A 20,935-nucleotide genomic window follows, 5' to 3' on the forward strand; every position below is an offset into this window, starting at 1 on the left:
GCTTCCCTCACCGAGATCTCGACCGCCGAAGCTCACGGCGCAGGCGCGGCTCCATCCGGCCTCCCCGCCACGTGACCTCTCTGCTGCCGACGCAAGCGGGGCGTGGCCTCGGGCAGATCCACCGCTGGGGGGTGCCGGGAGCCGTGCGGCCTGCGGCGGTCGTGAGCGCCGGGCGTGGCCCCCTCCCCCCGATGCGGTGCACGATGGTCGGCTCCGAGGCAGGGCCTCCGCAAGCTTCTGGCGGAAGGAGTTTGCGCGGCGCCGGCTACGGGCGTACGGGAGCTTCTGTAGGTTCTCTGCGATACTGCAGCTGCCCCGTGGTGAGAGAGCGCCCCTCGCCTCGGCCGCGCCCGGCTCCTCCCGCCTGCTCCAGGCCGAGCGCTGGCGCCATGTCGGCCTATCCCCGAAGCTACAACCCGTTCGACGACGACGCGGAGGACGAGGGCGTCCGGCCGGCGCCGTGGACGGACAACCGCGACCTCGCGGACTGGCCCGGCGCTCCCGCCGACCGGCAGCAGGCCCTGCGGCAGGAGGTGTTGCGCCGGGCCGAGGCCACGGCCGCCAGCACCGGCAGGTCCTTGTCCCTGATGTACGAGTCCGAGAGGATCGGGGTCGCCTCCTCCGAGGTGAGTCCGCGGTCGCCGGGTCTCCTGGGGGCTCGACCGGTCAGCCAGGACGGGTCTTGTACTTTGGTCACTGGACGGTCGGTAACAATCTGTTAGCTACGTAGAGACGCGCGTTTTCACACCCGAAAGGGGCAGTTTGCCCCTGGCGATCTCCTGAGCTTAGTCCACAGGGTTGTTGTTTTTCTACGCCTCGTCAGGGGTCATTTCCACGCTGTTCGGTCCAGGTAAGTAGGGATTCTAGACAGCAGACCCCGGGTTAGGGACGTGGAGGGTCTGTTTCTTTTACACATTCCCTGGACAGAAGCCTGGCCCGTGGCTTCAGCCCTTCCTCCTGGAGTGACCCAGCGAGGACTGTGCCTGCTGGTGTCAAGCGTCTGAGGAGATGGACCTTGGGTTCTTCCCGGCCCTGAGCGCTCCTCCGCCTCGCTAGGAGGGGAGTGAAGGTCTTGTCTGCCTGGACACTGCTGAGTGCGCCGGAGCCCGAGTCTGGTCGAGTCTAGGGCCTTACGTTTCCTTCCCGATACCGACGAAGATGTCCTAGAGAGACGGGGGCGGTCTGTGACAGTCTGCCATCCCAGCTTAGCTTCTGCAGTTCTTCTTAACGTCCATAGGTGGTTTCAGAGAGTAGGACCTTGGGTAAGAGCTGTTCTTTTTTAGGCGCCACATTCTCGCCTCAGCGTACTAATGAAACAGTTGTGTTGTGCATTTCTTTAGAAAGTTTTTTAAAATGTAATAACCTGTGATTGCTATATCACGTAAAAATAATTCAATTTAAGCATTTGTAGTTCTGGAAGCTAAAGCATCATGTTCTTCCCTGGGTCTCTTCGTAATTCTTTTCTCTGGGAAAGTTCCCTCTGACCTGGTCACTTACAGTCTTGGACAGTCTTGAGGTCCGTCCCATCATTCTCCCGTTACCACTTCCTTGGGTTATCTCCCTTCCCCACTTCTCCTTATCACCAGATCCCTCAGTGGCCCACCTGCCTGTCTTTAGCCTCATTGAGGAAGTTTTGCTTGTGTCTACTGGATTCCTACATTACAGTCTAAATGGAAAATGTTGACTTAAATTTGGGAGGATTGCCTGAGGTCTTAGGGCCCAGGTGGAGGGGTCACTTGATTAAGGGTCCCAGGCCCAAGGAAGCCAACTAAGAACGGTTTAAAAAGCCATCTTTGGGGACTTTCCTGGTGGTCCAGTAGTTAAGACTGTACTTCCAATGCAGGGGACGTGGGTTCGATCGCTGGTCAGGGAACTAAGATCCCACATGCCAAGCAGCACAGCCAAAAAAAAAGACATCTTTGGCAACTGAGAACGGGTGAAGTAGGAAATCAGAGTGACAGAAAGTAGAATACTGTGGCAGAGGATACCCTGGAATCTGGCTTCTAAGGCTAAGGTGTAGATAGGAGGAGGAGGAGGGACTTCCCAAGGAAGAGAAGAGTCACGCAAAGGCACTGGCCCAACGCCACAGCTCCTGAGCAGGAAAGTGTCGCCCAGGAAGCCTTCCAGGAAAGGGCCTGGAGGAGGAGCTTAGGACCCAGTACAGTCAGAGGGAAGGTCAGGAGTGCCAAAAACACAGAGGATAACGTTGTTTCATAAGGATTGTGGTGACAAACCCCATGCTGCCCCCAAAGTTCCTTCTTTCCTATAATGGGGACCATGAGAGCAAAGGCAGAGTGGCACCTCGGGCCGTGAGGCTTGTCATGGCCAAGCCAGGTGTTGCTGTGAGAGGTACGGTATGATCATGACTGAGCAGGTGACAGGCTCTGTCATCAGTGCGATTACACATGGAATTTTTCCAGGATTGAATCAGTTCTCAATTATTGGAGGCCCTGGGAGGCAGGAATGGTCAGCACCCCCGTCTCCACCCTACCCCATAATCTCCAAGTTGTCTTACTGTCTTTGAATCCCTTTCATCGCTCTTTCATTCCCCTGGGGGATTGGGGGGGGTTGGTGGTGAGCTCTGTCCCAGCAGACCCCAATCACCACTAAACTAACCTCCTAACTTAGACAGGTGCCCGTCACATACCCAGCTGAGAGGTGCCGAAACAGGACACATGTTTTAGACGCTGAGGACTTGACTTTTTTAGGCCCAGCGTGGCAGCAGCGGGAAAGTTACTTAGTCAGGTCACCTCTAGTGAAGGAGAGCTGCCCTTCTCCTGAGAAACCTGTAGGGTTCACCTCTCTGGAAGGCTCTCGCCTCAGGTCCTGACCCCACAGGATAGAGGAGAGGTGGGCCGGCCTGGGGAGCACAGTGCAGAACCATAGAGACTTGTAGGCCACATGGCTTTTCCACTTCTCAGGCATGATTTGTTTCTTCTTTTCTTTCCCTAAGGTATAATTTTTGTGAAGTGATAATCTAGTCACAGGGTTCAAAATTGAGATGATACAGAAGGCTGTGAAGGCTGCTCCCACCCGCTGCCCCCCTACCCCCTGCCACTCACCTTCTGTTCCTGCAGTGTCCCTGTGGAGATATTCTGTGTATAAAAACATGCTTAGGGCTTCCCTTGTGGCGCAGTGGTTGAGAGTCCGCCTGCCAATGCAGGGGATGCAGGTTTGTGCCCCGGTCCAGGAAGATCCCACATGCCGCGGAGCAGCTGGGCCCATGAGCCATGGCTGCTGAGCCTGTGCATCCAGAGCCTGTGCTCCGCAGCGGGAGGGGCCACAACGGTGAGAGGCCCGTGTACCACAAAAAAACCCAAAAAAATGCTTATACTTATCTTTTTCTTTTTTTTTATAATTTTAACTTAAGCAGAAGTGTTCTGTATATTCCACACTGCACGTTGCTTGACAAGGTGGAGGGCATTCCATAGCAACACGTGATGCGCTGCTCTTTTTTTTTTTTTGGCCACACCGAGTGGCTTGTGGGATCCTAGTTTCCCAACCAGGGATTAAGCCCAGCCCAGCAGTGGAAGCGCAGAGTCCTAAGCATTGGACTGCCAGGGAAGTCCCATGCTCTTTCTGCGTCGTGGTCCCTCTAGTGGATGGCTTCTGTTTCTGCGACCAGTCCCCTAATGGTTTGCCTGTTTGTGTCCCACGTGGACGCAGTCTTCATGTGCCCTTTCACCACCCTGGCCAAGGAGACTGCCTGCCCCCTCTGGCTGCTGAGCACGCGCCAGTGATGTTTTGTGGGGCCCAGGGTCTCAGTTCAGGGAGTCCAGCAACAAACCTTGGATGAGGGCCTGAGTGGCCAGCTTGGTTAGCATCAGCGGAAAGGGAGTCGGGCCAGGATGCTCTCAGCAGCCCGGCCAGCACATCCTGCACACGGTCTTGTGTGGGGCCCCCTCACCTCATTGAGTCTTTCCAGCACTCGACAGTCGCCAAACCCTGCTGGGCCTTCAGTTCAGAGAGGTGGGCCACATGGGGACGGACACCTCTGCAGCCTGGGAACGGAGGCCATCGCAGCTCTCTGTTCTGGGTGTCCCCGTGAGTTGGGGTGGTGCCCTCATCCTCTGGGCAGATCCGTCCCCTCTCCAGGTGAGGGCCTGTACTGACCAGAGCCTCCCCTCCAAGGCAGCCCGGGCTGGTTCTGATGCAGCCAGAGTTCTTAGCACAACCCTATCCTGAAGCAGAAGCTGATGGAGGGAGACGATCAGCTGCTCGGTTAAGTAATTCCCAGTAGATTTTATAAAGGATCAGTGATTGAATTCAACTGTTGAAAAGTTCTAGGATCAAACTTGCTGGCTTCTTAGCTGTGAGGCACCTTGTGAGGCAGGGTCTTTACCGTCCAGGCAGGTCATACATCCCATACCAGCGCCGTGGCATCTGGCTGTGTCTGCTGCTCCTTCCTAAAATGTCCACCCGTGGCCTCCATGGTGTCTGGGAGACCTTGCTTTGCTGACCAGGAGTTGTGCTAGGGAAGCCCAGGGGCTGTCTGCTCTGCAGCCTTCTGCCTCTGAGAGTGAGAAGTGCTGTTTAGAGGTGTTGTGGGGGTCTCCAAGAGCACCCTCAGGTTTAACGATTCCCTAGAAGGACTCAGAATTAGTAGAGCTGTTATACTCAGGGTTGTGGTTTGTTACAGCAAAAGGATGCAGATTAAAATCCTCAAGGGAGACAAGCTGGTGGGCAGAGTCTAGGAGAGCAAGCACAGCTTCCCGTTGTCCCCTTTCTGTGGAGTTGTGTGTGCAGCCTGCACTCCCCCCACTGTGACGTGTGACATCCAGGAGGCACGGCTGCCCGCCTGGCTGACTAGAGTCTCCAGCCCCTCCAGAGGTCACACTGTGTGGCTCAAGGCCCCCCACCCTGTAAACCACATTGCTGGTGCAGACTGTCAGGCTGACCTGAGGACTCTGGGAAGCAAAGTCACTCTTCAGGCTAATACGAGGGCAAGGAGCCAGACAAGGCCTTTCTCGGGAACACACGGTGTGAGCGGCCCGGGCAGCCTGCACATGCAGCGAGGGGCACCAACCTTTGCCCTTGGTGGTTCTCTTGCCACCTAAGACCACTCTACACTGTCACTCCTGCCGGGACGGAGCCCCGCATTCAAGCATGTTCCCCGCCAGCTCCTGCGTCCCTGCTGGTGCGTATGTGTGTCATGCTCCCTGGGAAGGGGAGCGACATTGATGGGGGTAACTCTCAAGTTTCTAGATTCAGCGTATCGACTCCAGATCGACCTCTGCCTGCTGGTTGTTCAAAACCAGAGTTTAATCGCAATCAGGACAAGACACTTAATGCTGGCACCTTCCCCTCCAGAGCTCGGGCGGGACTCAGGTTAGGGTGGGGGCTGCGCCATCCCCAAGTGCTGGCTGAGGATTTACAGAGAGCCTTCCTCTGCGGGTGACGGGGAGCTACAGAAAGTGCAATGCCATCACGTCTCATCCTCCCTAGGAACTCGTGCGCCAGCGAGGGGCCTTGGAGCGCACAGAGAAGATGGTGGACAAGATGGAGCAGGATCTGAAGACCAGCCAGAAGCACATCAACAGCATCAAGAGTGTGTTCGGAGGGCTCGTCAATTACTTCAGATCCAAACCCTCAGAGACCCCACCTGCGCAGAATGGCACCCTTGCCCCCCAGCCCAGCAGCAGGTGAGCAGTGCCCGTCTGGCCGGAGCAAAGCAGCAGAGGGGGGTTTAGTGCGGGTGGCCGAGCCTTTCAGGACACTTCTCATGCCTTAAAGGGACCAAAGGACCCTGAAAGTTACTCACTGGGAGGGATTTGTCTTCAGACATTTTGAAACAAGAAGCGTTCTCCACTGCTGTTGATTGTGTGATGTGACTGCTGTTCAGTCTGCAAACTCTGCGTGAATTGGGTCTCCATGAATTACTGCTCCTCGTAATTTGAAAGAGAGAATGTTCACTCTAATCAGTATAAATGTGACTCACTTCACAGAATTTTTGCTTTAAAAAGTTTTCATGTCCAGCTTCCCCATATCTAATTCAAGTTGCCCATTGATTATCATTTTAAAATCAGAGATTATTTTCCTCAAAATTTTTGGCTAGAGGTATAATAAAATCATACTGCAATTTTGGCTGGCATATAAATGCCATGTGTTCAAACGTAAAGTAATTCAGTTTCTGCTAAAACATGATTGTTGCTCATATGTTAGATCGTTGTATCTGTCTTTTATTATAAAGACAATATCACCACATTACAGAAAATCTACACCTTACCTACCATAACACAAAGAATGTAGGTTGCTCCCCTTATTCAGTGTTTTCATAATTGCAGTTAGAATATTCATTTGGCTTTGTATCTTGGTCAGAAGAGGCATTTGATTTTCTCACATGGGCACTGTTAGAAAAGACTGCATTGTCACAGGTGCTTTTCCTTTCTAAAAGTTTTCTTCTTCTCGTAACTTTTATCCAAAGGTTGAAAGAAGGCATAAGTACAAGTAAAGACCAGGAGGCACAGTACCAGGCCAGCCACCCAAACCTCAGGAAGCTCAATGACTCAGGTCAGTGCTCCCGCCCACACCCGGGTTCTGCGGGGACACCTTGCACTGGGTAGGGGCGTCGGGGGCCTCAGTGCCTCTCTCAGGGAGCAGGGGGTGTGCGTTATGGCAGGTTCAGCCCTGCTCCCCCGTGGAGGGAGGGATAAGGGAGTGGGAGCCTGGCCTGTATAGCTCTGAGATCTTCAGGCAGGGAAACACCTATGCTGAGTAGGATATGACCCCCCCGGACATCCACGGCTTAATCCCCAGGCCCCAGGAATATGTCAGGTCACATGGCAAAAGGGGAATCGTGGTCGCAGAGGGAAGTACAGTTGTTGATCGGCTGACTTGAGGTGGGGAGATTATCCTGGGTTTTCCGGTTGGACCCAGTGAAATCGCAAAGGTCCTTTGCAAGTGGGAAGGAGGCAGAGGAGAGAGTGATGGAGTGAGAGGTTTGAAGGTGCCGGGCAGCTGGCTCTCAGGTGGAGGAGGGGCCGCTGCTAAGGATTGACCTCCAGGGGCTGGAAGGGGCCGGGAATCGGATTCTCCCTAAGTGCCTCCAGGGGAACCAACCCCACTGACACCTGGGTCTGAGGCCAGGGAGACCCAGGTTGGACGTCTGACCTCCAGAACCAAAGGATGGTTTGTGGTATTTTGTTGCAGTGACAGAAGGAGGCTAATGTAGCCCCCAAGCCCCAGTGGGCGCAGAAGCGGCCGTGTGGACAAAGAGTGTGAGATAGGAGGTGTTTTGTGTCAGATCGTCCCATTAATATCAAATGATGGGCCCAGAAACATCCCTCATTTGGAAAGGAATCAAGGCCTCCTGGGGGCTCTGTCGACCCCTAGAGAGCCAGGCACATTGGAAGTAACCAGATGCTTCCTGTGCCGCCTGCGGGCACAGCCGAGGGGAGGCCTGGCGGAGGAGGGCCAGGAGGTTCATCTGGGAAGGCAAAAGCCGCAGAGGAAGTGGGAGAAGACTGTGTGCTGAGGGGCTTCCGTAGGCCATGCTGAAGGAGAGACCCCAAGTCTAGAAAGAGATGGTCCCCAGAAGACATAACCTGGGTGACAGGGCTTTTCTGTGTGCATTTGGAAACTGAGGTTCAGAGAAGATTTCTGGGGGCAAATGTGCATCATTTAACGTTTCTTTTTCCGGAGCCTGTGTGGGTTTGCGTGGTGGCTGCTCCAACTGCCATACCATTACGTGCATGAATCTCTTTCCTGAGCTCGAGGGTCCGTGGCTGACCAGGTGACCCATAGGCTGGGGTTCTTTGATCTCCGAGGGGCTGCCCTCAGGAAGCGTCTCCCTCCCGCCCCTTCCCTGTCCCCCGCCTGCCTCTCTCAGTGGCCTCAGAACCAACCGCCTTAGTCCTTCCACCCGTTTTCCAGATTAAGATGAGTTTTGTGAAGCAGCATTTCAAGTGTGTCAGTTAACCGTCCTCCTGCTGTTTCTTTGTCAACTCAGACTCCATCCCTGGAGGGGCCGATTCTGCCATGAGCTCCGAGGCTTACCCAAGGAACCCGCACCTGCGCACCTGTCACCAGAGGATTGACAGCAACCTCGGTAAGACCAGAGCACCGCCACCAGCACCACGGCTTGTGTGCACCGGGGCCCCCCGTTGTCCACCCCTGCACACACACACGCACATGCGCGTGTGCAACATCCCAGCCCCTCACCCTCTCTGGGGTCTGCCCGCTTGTCTCCGTCCCCACCTCTTGTCTGGGAGGTGACAGCGACAGGGTCAGGGTCTGGGGACTACCCTGTGCAGCCTGGGCTCTGCCCACCTCCCTCACCACCCGGCCATGCCACCCTGCTTCCTCCGTGTGCCCTGGGCTCGGGCAGGGTCAGGTGAGCAAAACTGGAAGGCTCGCGGGAGGCGGCCCAGCAGGTCAGGCATACATGGGGCCAACAGCACCTTGGCCGCGTGGCCAGGCACCCTGCTTCCTGGGCCTCGGGCTCCAGGGCGCCCTGTTGTAACCACATACCTGCTGGCTTCTCTGGTGTCTCCCTAACCAGTCTCCAGAAACACAGGAGAAGTTCAGTTTTGTCCCTACTTTACACCCAGGGCCCAGAAGGCGAGAATGGAGAGAGGAGGGGGTTATTTGCAGTTGGGTGGAGGAGTTGGCCCCTCAGCAGCCCCCTCTGACCTTTGCTCCCTGTGTGTGAACCTCCCCCATGGCCACCCAGGTCACTTGCCAACCCTCCTTCCCCTTAGGGGATGGCAAAGAGGGTGAGACAGAAAGGAATGCTTCCCCTGCTCTCTCCTCCCAGGGGACGCGGGCCCCCAGCTCTCCCAGGGCAGTGCCCACTCCAGCAGCCCGGGCTACTGGTACAGACAACACGTGAGGCAGACCCACATCCTTTATTAAACCTTCATTTAACCTTTGTTTCTCAGCACATAAACTCATTGTAGAAAACTGTGAAGTTAGGCAAGTGCCCTAAGGAAACCAACACCCAAATTCCACCGTCCAGCAGTGACAACTGCTTTGGTGTCATTCCTTCTGTTTCTCCACCCTGAACCTCAACTGCTCTCTGCCCTTGGAGCCCAGGGGCACCCCGGAGGTCACTGTTTGCTTGTCCTCTGGACTCGGCCCTGGAGCCGAAGGCATCAGGCAGAGGGTGTATCTGCCAGGCCTGACTCCAGAGAAACACAGGGACTGGCGGGCCCCCCGTCCTCCCCACCAAAGGTTTCCCCACCAAGAAAGGCTGGCACTGGTGCCTGCTGGAGGGAAGACCTATTGCAGGGGGCGAGATTCAGGAATGCAGGGAGTGCAGCAGGAAGAAGACCAAGGACAGCCTACCCCAGAGGCTGAGGGTGTGCATTGGGTCGGCAGGGTGAGCGGGACACAGAGCAGTGCAGGGGACCCCAGCACGGCCGTCCATGGTCCCTGCTGATGGGGCCACACCACTGCCCCGGGCAGGTCCCTCTGCCTCCTGGACGCCCGGCCCTGCTGGCGGTCCCTTGCCAGGTGGCCCTCCCTGATCCAGCTTCTCACCCCAGTGCAGCTCCTTGTGGGTCCCAAGCCGTCCCAGCTGCCGGCAGCTCCCTGAGACCTGGTGTCCTTACAGCTGTCAGTGTCCATGGGACACAGGGGCACAGGCTTTCTTTTCTTTTCTTTTCTTTTCGTTGTTTTTGTTGCGTTGGGTCTTTGTTGCTGCACGCCAGCTTTCTCTAGTTGCAGAGAGCGGGGGCTACTTTTTTTTTTTTTTTTTTTTGCTGTACACGGGCCTCTCACCGCTGTGGCCCCTCCCGCTGTGGAGCACAGGCTCCAGACGCGCAGGCCCAGCGGCCATGGCCCACGGGCCCAGCCGCTCCGCGGCACACGGGATCCTCCCGGACTGGGGCACGAACCCGCATCCCCTGCATCAGCAGGCGGACTCCCAACCACTGCGCCACCAGGGAAGCCCCGGGGGCTACTCTTTGTTGCGGTGCACAGGCTTCTCATTGCGGTGGCTTCTCTTGTTGCAGAGCACGGGCTCTAGGCATGCAGGCTTCAGTAGTTGTGGCACGCGGGCTCAATAGTTGTGGCACATGGGCTTAGTTGCTCTGTGGCACGTGGGATCTTCCTGGACCAGGAATCTAACCCGTGTCCCCTGCATTGGCAGATGGATTCTTTTTTTTTTTTTTGCGGTTCGCGGGCCTCTCACTGTTGTGGCCTCTCCCGTTGCGGAGCACAGGCTCCGGACGCGCAGGCTCAGCGGCCATGGCTCACGGGCCCAGCCACTCCGCGGCATGTGGGATCTTCCCGGACCGGGACACGAACCCACGTCCCCTGCATCGGCAGGCAGACACTCAACCACTGCACCACCAGGGAAGCCCTGGCAGATGGATTCTTAACCACTGCGCCACTAGGGAAGTCCCAGGAAGACCATTTCTAAAAAATCTGATTCTGCTTAGATTTATGGTGCCATTGCCAACTATTTGTGTATTTTGACCTTTTTCACTTAATGTTTTATCTTTAACTTAGTGAAAAGGCTTACAAAGCACCACCTCTTCTGTTTTCCCCCAGCTCTTTCCTAGTAAAAGGGCAGAAAGCAGCTCTGGGTGTGACCCCGTCCCCATACCCTGTGCACATGCACACACACATTCAGGGCACACACATGCACACACACACACAGGGAAGGGGCTTTATATTCATCTGGACAGAGTCAGTCACGTCACGACTCCCCTCTGCGGTCTGCACAGCCCCATCAGGGGACCCCGGGCCCCTTGGCTGGTCTCCTCCCCACTCATGGTCAGTTCTTTCTTTGTCACTGTGCTAAGGAAGCCCTTCACATACTCGAGGCTGACCATGTTCTTTTGGAATTTATTTCTCTTAAAAATGAATTGAGATTGATTTTTACAACTTTTTTAAAAGAAGGGAAATACTTATTATAAAGACTGGAAAAGCCTGAGGTGTATCTCAGATGTGTTTCCAAATGGGGATCTTCCTCTTTGCCACTCTGGACCTGTGCTTGACCCAGCTTTAGGGAGCTGGGGATGTAAGGTTCAAAGGCAGCTGAAAGGTGTGTGGCTCTATATGAATTTCTAAAATAAACACCGTGTACTAACAGTGGGTGTCCTGGTGGGTGGCAGGGAGGAGTGGCTTTCCTGTTAAGCGCTACTGCTTTCTCTTCACTTGCACATGTTTTGGAGCATGTAACCAACGCCCTGGCATCTGGCCTGTCTTCCAGGAAAGAGGGGTCAGTGACTGCAGTGCTGCCGAGCCCATGGGGGGAGCATCTGGGGTTGCAGGTCCGGATGCTGTGACTTGGCTCAGGCCCATGTGTGCTCTCCTGTCCCACAGATGAGCTGTCCGTGGGCCTGGGCCGGCTGAAGGACATCGCCCTGGGGATGCAGACAGAGATTGAGGAGCAGGACGACATTCTTGACCGCCTCACAACCAAAGTGGACAAGTTAGACGTCAACATCAAGAGCACAGAGAGGAAAGTTCGGCAGCTTTGAAGACGGAGGCGGATTTCCACTCCATCGTGATGAAAAGATTTGAAAGGTCTTCTTTTAAACGCCCAAGAAATTTCAGTTATTACTTTAGAATGTGATTTCACATGTGTTTGCAAATGTTGTAACAGAGTGGGTCTCAAAAGAGGTTTTGTCGTAGAGAAAGCATGTGCCCCACTTCTCTGAGGGCACTGACTGGAGGTGTGCGGGCAGAGTGGTGGTCATGCCGGCCTCTGCTTCCGTCTGCTGTGCTTCTCGTCCCCAGGCCTCCGCGAGGTAGAGCGCTGAGGGCCATGTGACCCGTGTTTGTGGGCATCCTTCTCCCCCCGACCCCCACGAGCACATTGTGATGCTCTGAGCCCCTTGGCGGGCGTTTGATTTTAGTAGGAGGGGGTTCAGACCAGCCCTACTCACTGTGACGCCTGGAAGCACATAGGGAGCTGGGTGAGCCCCGCTGCCCCTGCACAGGGTCAGGAACACGTTCTGCCCTGGCTGGAGGCTCCCTGGCCAGCTGGCTGAGGCCTGCAGAGCATGAGAGAGGAGCATCACACAGACGTGCTCCACCAAGCTCCCTGCCCTCAGGTCACCTGGACCAGGCCCCCCATCCAAACATGTTTACTCGGTGCCTTGGGGTCCCCTGGCCCATCCAGGATTCCCACCCACTCTTCTGTGCTGCTGGCAACATGCCTTGACCCATCACTTGATTCTCTGGCCCCAGTTTTAGGACTGGAGCTCCACTAATGACACTGACTGTGCACAGAAGGATATGGCTTTAAAAAAAGCCCAGATGTTATCATTCTACCTGGCCTAGCTTGTTCTCTCTTCATTTTACAAAAAAAGAGAATCATTTAAAAGTACTAATTAAAATTGATTTCTGTACTTAAAGGAATTTCTTTACGTTGGTACCTCCAACAAAATAATTGAAGCCACGAGGTCCTGGTCTTTTTAAAAGCAAATAAATTAAAATATTTTGAAGATGGTGAAAGGGACTGATTTTAATAAGACAGATTAGGTTGGAAACCTTAAAATCACAGTGCCTTTCACCCTGAAACCTGGCCCCGGCACGGTGACCTTCACCACTTTGGTTCAGTAGAATATAAACAAAGTCCCTTAAAGCAAAGGAACGTCTTTAAGGGGCAGCAGCAATGCAACAGCGTTTATGTAGCAATTCAAATATAAAAGTTCCATCCCATAATGCCTGACTTTCCTAAAAACACTGACAGCCTCTGTGGGCAGACACATCTTTCTGTCATGTTCCAACCGCCCTGCGAGTCTGACCCACATCACTGGGAATGTCACAGGGCGTTTGGATGCTGTGGAAGGTAATCAGACCCACATCTGCTTATCACAAGCCCATCATGGTTGTTCTCCTGGTAACTGGAAAAAGGAAGAATTTTACATGTCCACCCGGCCTACACTGAACGAGTTCACAGGGCCTCCAGCAAAAAGGCTGCTCCAAAGTGTGACACCAGGATGCAGGGCAGCCTGGGGGTGCCCGTCCACCCGGCATGTTCCAGGGTTTTCCTCCCTGATGCCTTCCTCAATGGGTGTCATAATAACTGTTCCTGCTCCTTGCCCTCAGGCATAGACACATGGAGATTAGTCAGCACGCCTAGACCTGAGCTTCTCCGTTCAAATAAATACAGACAAAGGCCACTGCCAAACACTGTCTGCAGCCCTCCTCTCACATAATGGGGTTAGTGATTTAACCAATTTGAAGCAAAGTAGCACCTTATTTTGTGTCTTTTGTTGGATTGATGAAGCCGATCACCACCACCCCCTTTTTTACCCCAAGCTGTGGAGGGAGAGTTGCCCTCACTCTTCTAGAAACGTTTCCCTCACACATGTCTCCCCGTATATTTGGTTCTGTTCTTGTTCAGATCCCTCATTCTAAAGCCTGGGCCAAGGGCCTGTCTCATCCTCGTGCTGGGCAGCATCTCTGCCGGGTCCCCACCTGCTCCCGCACCCACTGAGGGCCAGTGGCTGCTGCTTCACACAGCAGAGCCGCTCACACTTTCAGAGAACAAAGCAGGACAAGAGGAGCCTCCAGGACCTGCGTGTGGTGACTGTGAGCAGAGGAAAACTCTGCCCTCTGGACGCACGTGTCAGGGAGAAATGGGGGTACCCGGCCGGGGTTGTCCTTCTTGCCACATGGGGTCCAGAAGACAGATCTGGAATTCTACGGTCAACCTGGAAACAAACTGTGCCTTCCAAAAAGTGGCTTTTCTAACTCAAGGTTGGTTACATGTTAAGTGTGCTCCTAACTTAACAATAAGCACGTTTTCCTTCGGAGGAACTTTTTAAAGTAGTGATTTGTAGTTAACAGTGGCAGGTTGCCTCGTGGACGTCTTTTTTGCGTTATATAGGAAAGGAAACCTGAATTTACCTCAGGTGGCAAGAATGGAAGTACATAAGTGCTTTTTTTTTTTTTTTTTTTTTTTTGCAGTACGCGGGCCTGTCACTGTTGTGGCCTCTCCCGTTGCGGAGCACAGGCTCCGGATGCACAGGCTCAGCGGCCATGGCTCACGGGCCCAGCCGCTCCACGGCACGTGGGATCCTCCCAGACCGGGGCACGAACCCGCGTCCCCTGCATCGGCAGGCGGACTCTCAACCACGGCGCCACCAGGGAAGCCCACATAAGTGCATTTTAATTTCTCTTTCTTTAACTTCTTTTTGTGAATATGTGATTTTAAGTGTACACCACAGCAATTTAGTAAAAATCTTATACTTTGCCTACATAGGCCTTTTCTGCAGAATTTTTAAAGTTACCAATGTTGTTAAGCGTCTTCAGCTCTGATGGGTGAAATGTGTACAAAACGATGAGCGAGTCATTAAAAGTGCACATGGGAGGAGGGGCTTCTGCTCAGAGTGTGTGTCAGAGCAGCTCTTGTACTTCATGCCTTCAACTCAACAAATGACCATATTCCTTAAAATAAAATGTGGAGTTGTTTTTTAATCAAACTTTGCCTCCTGTGAGGTCCTTTTCAAAGAGCTGGTGGCGGGGGGGGGAACCCTCCTTGTTGAGTCCTCAGGTGTTTGGTTCTGGCTGCCACGTCTCGTGCTTCTTGAAAGCCTGTCAATCCATCTGTCCTGCTTCCCGGTGCCTCTGCAACGCTGTCCAGCTCAGGGCTTGGCACACCCTCAAGGTCCAGAGATTGGATGTTTTAGGCTCACAGGCCAAACAGTATCTTCACATCATCTTCCCTGTGTCCATCCCTAATGACCTCACTTTAAGTTAATTACCTCTGTAAAGACCCTGTCTCCAAATGTCACGTTCTGAGGTTCTGGGGGTTTAGGGCTTCAACATATTAATGTGGAGGGGGGTGGCAGGGACCTGACATCTGACAGCCTTTATCTTCTTGGTGGGAACAGAGAAAGAGGATGGTAGAGGTGGATCATCAGGGAAGGGCTGTCAAAGGCCCAGCTGAGATGGGGACTCAGAAGGACCCTAGTAATTAACACCTTTTATAGACTTTTTAAAATAGTGGGGTTTCCAGCCCTGGAGTCACCAGGTGCTTTCGTGGCTGGAGTTCAAGAGCAGGCCTCCTGCCTGGGGCTGCCAGCAGAGCCGAAGAAGGCAAGTGAGAAGCCAGAGCTCTGGCCTGAGGCCTCGGGAGAGGGTCTGGCTCCTTGATTGGATCACCAGGCTGAAGTGTGGGTGCTGGCCCTGGAGCTTGGAGCAGAGGATGACTGACACGGATCTTTGCACTTTAGTGCCTCGGATTCTCCCAGAAGAATTCTGAAGTCTAGGCAGGACCCGACTTGAAAGTAGGCCAAGAGCCAGGAGTGAAGCAAGTCGCATGAACGTGCACAACACTGCTTCCCCCACAGAGGCGGCTTTTAGGGCTTTGGGCCCACAGAGGCCAGAGACAAACCTCAAACCAGGGGCACCTCCAGGCCATTTAGAAATTAAGTCAAAATCAAGTTCTGCTAGGGTTTGATTGACTTTTTTTTAACATTTTACTTTGAAGTTTCAGTTCTTGGAGACAGGCTGGTGCTAATCATGCCAACCCACCACTTAAAAACCTGCTCTGGGGCTTCCCTCGTGGCGCAGTGGTTGAGAGTCCGCCTGCCGATGCAGGGGACGCGGGTTCGTGCCCCGGTTCGGGAGGATCCCACATGCCGCGGAGCGGCCGGGCCCGTGAGCCATGGCCACTGAGCCTGCGCGTCCGGAGCCTGTGCTCTGCAACGGGAGAGGCCACAACAGTGAGAGGCCCGCATACTGCAAAAAACAAAAACAAAAAACCTGCTCTGGCTCCCACCACGGTTACAACAACAGTACTTTTAGGGGAGCTAGCACATGATACCACTTCTGCAGCCCCAAGTGGGGGTTCCAGGCCCACAGGCCAGAGCAGGCCAGTTTCTTACAGAGACTCACCAAAGTAACAATGACTATTTTATTTTATTTTTTATTATTTATTTATTTTTGGCTGCACCCCGTGGCTTGCAGGATCTTAGTTCCCCAACCAGGGATTGAACCCAGGCCCCAGCAGTGAAAACACCGAGTCCTAACCACTGGGCCACCAGGGAATTCCCAACAACGACTTTTAAAATGAGCTAGAAGGCCATAATTACTCATTTACAACAAGAAATATAATTGTCAAACAATTTAAGCTGGAGTGTAAGCTGTAAAGTCGATGGGACTCCGGAGCTTGTGCCCAGTGCAGGGTGAGCACTCAGCAGGTTTCTATAAATGAATGGCTTAAAAAAAACGAAGGCCAGAGGGGAGTGAAATTCTTGTCCAGTGGGTACATGAAAATGTGCTCAACATCACTAGCCTTCAGGGAAACGCCAAGTCAAAACCACAATGAGCTATCACCTCACACCTGTCAGAAAGGCTGTCATCAAAAAGATAACAAAAAGTGCTGGTGAGGGGCTTCCCTGGTGACACAGTGGTTAAGAATCCACCTGCCAATGCAGGGGACACGGGTTCGATCCCTGGTCCGGGAAGATCCCACATGCCACGGAGCAACTAAGCCCACATGCCACAACTACTGAAGACCGCGTGCCTAGGGCCCATGCTCCACAGCAAGAGAAGCCACCGCAATGGGAAGCTCACGCACCACAACGAAGAATAGCCCCTGCTCGACGCAGCTAGAGAAAGCCTGCACACAGCAAGGAAGACCCAGTGCAGCCAAAAATAAATAAATAAATAAAAAACACAGTGAGATATCACCTCATAGCCGTCAGAAAGGCTGTCATCAAAAAGACAACAAATAAGGGCTTCCCTGGTGGCGCAGTGGTTGAGAGTCCGCCTGCCGATGCAGGGGACATGGGTTCGTGCCCCGGTCCGGGAGGATCCCACATGCCGCGGAGCAGCTGGGCCCGTGAGCCATGGCCACTGAGCCTCCGCGTCCGGAGCCTGTGCTCCGCAACGGGAGAGGCCACAACAGTGAGAGGCCCGTGTACCGCAAAAAAAAAAAAAAAAAAAAAGACAACAAATAAAAAGTGTTGGTGAGGATGTGGAGAAAAGGGGAGACCCCTGTGCGTGGTTGGTGGGAATGTGAACTGGTGCAGCCACTGTGGAAAACAGTGTGGAGGTTCCTAAAAAAGTTAAAAATAGAACCATCATATGATCCAGCAATTCCACTTCTGGGTATTTATCCAAAGGAAACGAAATCACTATCTTGAAAAGGTATCTGAACCCCAATGTTCACTGCAGCACTATTTACAATAGCCAAGATGTGGAAGCAACCTAAGTATCCATCGACAGATGAATGGAAAAAGAAGATACGAGATACACACACATCCGAATATTATTCACCCATAAAAAAGAAGGAAACCCTGCCATTTACAATAAAATAGATGGAACGTGAAGGCATTATGCTAAGTAAAATAAGTCAGACAGAGAAAGACAAATACTGTATGATCTCATTTATATGTGGAATCTAAAAAAAACAAAAACAGGTTCTTCCCTGGCGGTCCAGTGTTTAGAACTCGGTGCTTCCACTGCACGGGGCACAGTCGATCCCTCGTCAGGGAACTAAGATCTTGCAAGTCACGTGGCGGAGCCAAAACAAATAAATAACAAAGTAAAATAAAAACAGAGAGCAGAGTGGTGGCTGCCAGAGGTGGGGAATGGGGGTGGGTGAAATGGGTGAAGGTAGTCATAAGGCACAAACTTCCAGTTATAAATAAGTTCTAGGGATGTAATGGGCAGCATGGCAACTGTACTTAACACTGGATTGTGTATTTGTATGCTGCATACTTGAAATTTGCTGCGAGTATAAACCTTAAAAGTTCTCATCACAAGAAAAAAATGGGGGGAGAGGGATAATTGGGAGTAGGGGATAAAAAAATTAGAAAGAAAATTGAAACATATGAGGTGATGTCTGTTAACCAAATTTATCATGATGAAGGGAGCTCAGCTCGGTGCTCTGTGATGACCTAGATGGGTGGGATGGGGCGGGTGGAGGGAGGTCCAGGAGGGAGAGGATATAGGTATACATATAGCTGATTCACTTCATTGTACAACAGAAACTAACACAACATTGTAAAGCAATTACATGCCAATAAAAATAAATAAGTAAAAATAAATTTTAAAAATTTATCACGGTGATCATTTCACTATATATACATATATTGAAACATGTTGTACACCTGAAACTATTACAAGGTTATGTGTCAATTATGCCTCAGTTAAACTGGGGAGGGGGAGTGAAATTCTCACTACCACTGCAAAGCCCATTCCCTCCCTGCAGGAAGGCTATTGGAGAAGCCAGGTTAAAATCAGAAGATCTCTTGGTGCTTAGTCCTCTGTAGACTGAGCACCACCAGGCAGGGCTGTGTGGTTTTCACCTTTGCACCACCCCCCAGCTCCCAGAAGATGCTCAGCACACATGGGCCAAGTGTATTCACCCCCTAAAAGTCCATTATCTCAGGATCTTAGAAAGGGCTTCTTTCCTGAATTCCGGTAAGGGGCAGTTTTAGTCTGGTTTTCTTGAATATCTACCCAGAAGTCATTTTTCTTCTTCCTGATGCCAAAGCCCCAGTCTTGTTCAGTGCAAGTCAGGCAAGGGTGGCCCACTCTTGCCCGGTCGCTTTAAGAATGAGAATGCGACCCAATGGGTCATGGGTCAGGGATGGGAAGGGGAATCTTTCTGGAGGTTTCCAGAGGAAGTGCTCTTTGCTCTTAAAAAGGGATACAAAGGAACAACAGTTCTTCCTCTACTGGGCCTCGTCATGACTGGATTGGGTGAGGCCTGGGGTAATTGCAGCCACCTAGCCGCCAGCCAGAGGATGAAGCCAAAATCTGAAGGTATTTAGACCAAGAAAATCAGAGGAGGACTTCCCTGGTGGCACAGTGGTCAAGAATCCGCCTGCCAATGCAGAGGACACGGGTTCGAGCCCTGGTCTGGGAAGATCCCACATGCTGCAGAGCAACTAAGCCCGTGAGCCACAACTACTGAGCCCATGTGCCACAAATACTGAAGCCTGCTGCACCTAGAGCCCATGCTCCGCAACAAGAAGCCACTGCAATGAGAAGCCCGTGCACTGCAACAAAGAGTAGCCCCCGCTCTCTGCAACCAGAGAAAGCCCGCGTGCAGCAATGAAGACCCAACGCAGTCAAAAATAGATAAATAAAATAAATAAATTTATTTTAAGAAAATCAGAGAAGCAGACCCAGGGTCTGGACATCCTGGTTCTTGAGCTGCCTGACTACAGCCCTTGTGTTATGGGGAATGACAGATACCCTTACGGCTGTGACTATTTTGAATTAGGGTTTCTAATCATCACAGCGGAAAGCTGGCCTAGGAAAGATGGTTATATCATGGGTCCATGGTAAGTAAATTCTCCTAAGGTCACTGAGTCATTCTAGAGCTGCAGGAATGGAGCCATCTGATTGCCTAATCGCAGGAGGGTTGAACCCCAAGCTGAGTCATCACTGCTTTTTAATAGGATTTGCACTGGGAATTAAGAGGATCCTAGGTGATCTGGGGGGTTAAACAAAAACGAAGTCTTCATTTTCAGAAGCCAAGATGTTCAGAGGAACTGCTATTATGATGGGTAGGAAACTGAAATGTGTAAAGAGGGACCTGAGTAGGAAAAAAAAGGGTTCATGCGCACAGGCTCCGGACGCGCAGGCTCAGCGGCCATGGCTCACGGGCCCAGCCGCTCCGCGGCATGTGGGATCTTCCCGGACCAGGGTGTGAACCTGTCTCCCCTGCATCGGCAGGCGGACTCTCAACCACTGCGCCACCAGGGAAGCCCCAGGCTAGCTTTTGAAGGTTTCGTTTTGTGTGAGGAAAAGTATTGAAGTTTTCTGTCCACCACCTACATCATTAAAAGGATGTTCCCTGGGAATTCCCTGGCGGTCCACTGGTTAGGACTCTGCACTCTCACTGCCAAGGGCCCAGGTTCAATCCCCGGTTGGGGAACTAAAATCCCACATACAAGCCTCGAGGTGCAGCCAAAAAAATAATAATAATAAAAAACTTCAAATAAAATTAAAAAATAAAAGGATGTTCCCATATAGAGATGAGAGCACAAGGAAAAGCTATTTTAAGAAACTTTGTCCCTCAAATAGAGGTGGTAATCCCAGGATGTGATGCAAGACTCTCGCAGCAGGTAAGCCAGAGTCCTAGTTTTTTTCAGGCAAAAATCTCTAGTTCTGGCTCTATTACAGAATGGCCACCCTGCCTCCCGTAATAATGGGACCTAAGTATGGCATAAATGCTATATTGTAGATTGAAAGTTATCTTAGAATGAGAATCAAACTACTACTATTACTTAAAAGGCAGGGTTTCAGCTGCAGGACAAGTCAATTACCATTGTCCTACTCATTGTGGAAGGGAAAAGGTATTTCTCTCAGATGGAAAGTCAAAACTGAGCAGGAAATCTCCAGGAAGTACAAATCAGGCTGCACATTAGAATTAGCTAGGGGCTTCAGAAAATTCTGACATATGAAAAGATTCTCAATCTCACTCCTAATAAGAGAAATGCAAAATTAAACTACTCTGAACATTTTTTCCACCTATCAGGTTGCAAGAATCTGAAAGTTGGACATATAATTACACCAATATCCGGTTCTCCTCTACTTCTGAGAATATGGAGAGAATGCAATTCCTGCTCTCTCTTCATTTAGGCTTGTCATGTGACTCATCCTCGTCCGTAAAATGCAAGCAGAATTAACCTACTTCCTCTGGGATGAAACATTTAATAGCTGGTGCTATTCAGCTAAAGAGACTCTCCAGTTCTGCTCCCCAATTCAACAATAGTGGGAAGTTCAAGTGTTGTGCTTGGTGTAGCCTCGGGACCGTGGTGCTTCCACCAGCGTGGATTGCTGAGTCGATGCTCAGAGGAACATGCCCTGTCTATGACTGAGTCAGAAATAAACCCTTCTTGTATGAAGCCACTGTTGCATACACCCAGCCTGGTCTGACACACACTGTTCATGAAGCTGTGGGGAAACAGCTTTTCTCTTCTGTTACTGCTGAAGGACAAAACAGTGTGTTACAGAGGGCAATTTGACCATATCTGTGGATGTGCATATGTCCTTTAATCTGCAGTCC

The 20,935-nt window shown here is 52.1% G+C and overlaps 2 protein-coding genes across 5 annotated transcripts in view; one reads left to right on the plus strand and one right to left on the minus strand.

Annotated features, from left to right (window-relative positions):
• Window positions 1–172, minus strand: part of PI4KA (phosphatidylinositol 4-kinase alpha) — a 95,040-nt gene extending 94,868 nt beyond the window's left edge. Inside the window, exon 1 of one of the 2 annotated variants that reach the window (XM_089894804.1) lies at window positions 12–172. The gene's annotated coding sequence lies outside the window, so the exon portion shown is untranslated. The remainder of the gene's footprint in view (window positions 1–11) is intronic. The other variant, XM_022551362.2, reaches the window with a different exon arrangement.
• SNAP29 (synaptosome associated protein 29) lies at window positions 64–14,409 on the plus strand. 3 transcript variants are annotated; one of them, XM_030764310.2, is made up of 6 exons: window positions 145–626; window positions 5,446–5,642; window positions 6,425–6,510; window positions 7,949–8,047; window positions 11,272–11,475; window positions 13,870–14,409. In XM_030764310.2, the coding sequence occupies exons 1-5, from the start codon at window positions 192–194 to the stop codon at window positions 11,427–11,429; spliced, it is 975 nt and encodes a 324-aa protein (XP_030620170.1). In that variant the 5' UTR covers window positions 145–191; the 3' UTR covers window positions 11,430–11,475; window positions 13,870–14,409. The 3 variants fall into 3 exon arrangements, with proteins under 3 accessions (XP_089750950.1, XP_030620170.1, XP_022407074.1); XM_089894824.1 differs by lacking the exons at window positions 11,272–11,475; window positions 13,870–14,409 and adding an exon at window positions 11,159–11,271 and having other exon boundaries at window positions 64–626; XM_022551366.2 differs by lacking the exon at window positions 13,870–14,409 and having other exon boundaries at window positions 150–626; window positions 11,272–13,861.
• Window positions 14,410–20,935: the final 6,526 nt, after the last annotated feature.

This window comes from Delphinapterus leucas, chromosome 14 (genome assembly GCF_059928025.1).
Source record: "Delphinapterus leucas isolate spDelLeu-1000000601 "Yukka" chromosome 14, BTC_Dleu_Yukka2, whole genome shotgun sequence".
NCBI classification, from domain to species: Eukaryota; Metazoa; Chordata; class Mammalia; order Artiodactyla; family Monodontidae; genus Delphinapterus; species Delphinapterus leucas.

Bases quoted from the DNA above. Each gene is read 5' to 3' on its own strand.
- SNAP29 (XM_030764310.2), top strand. From the start codon at position 192: ATGCGGTGCACGATGGTCGGCTCCGAGGCAGGGCCTCCGCAAGCTTCT. The intron at 5,643-6,424 runs GTGAGCAGTGCC...TTTTATCCAAAG, and splicing joins GCCCCCCAGCCCAGCAGCAG to GTTGAAAGAAGGCATAAGTA. The intron at 8,048-11,271 runs GTAAGACCAGAG...CCTGTCCCACAG, and splicing joins GAGGATTGACAGCAACCTCG to ATGAGCTGTCCGTGGGCCTG.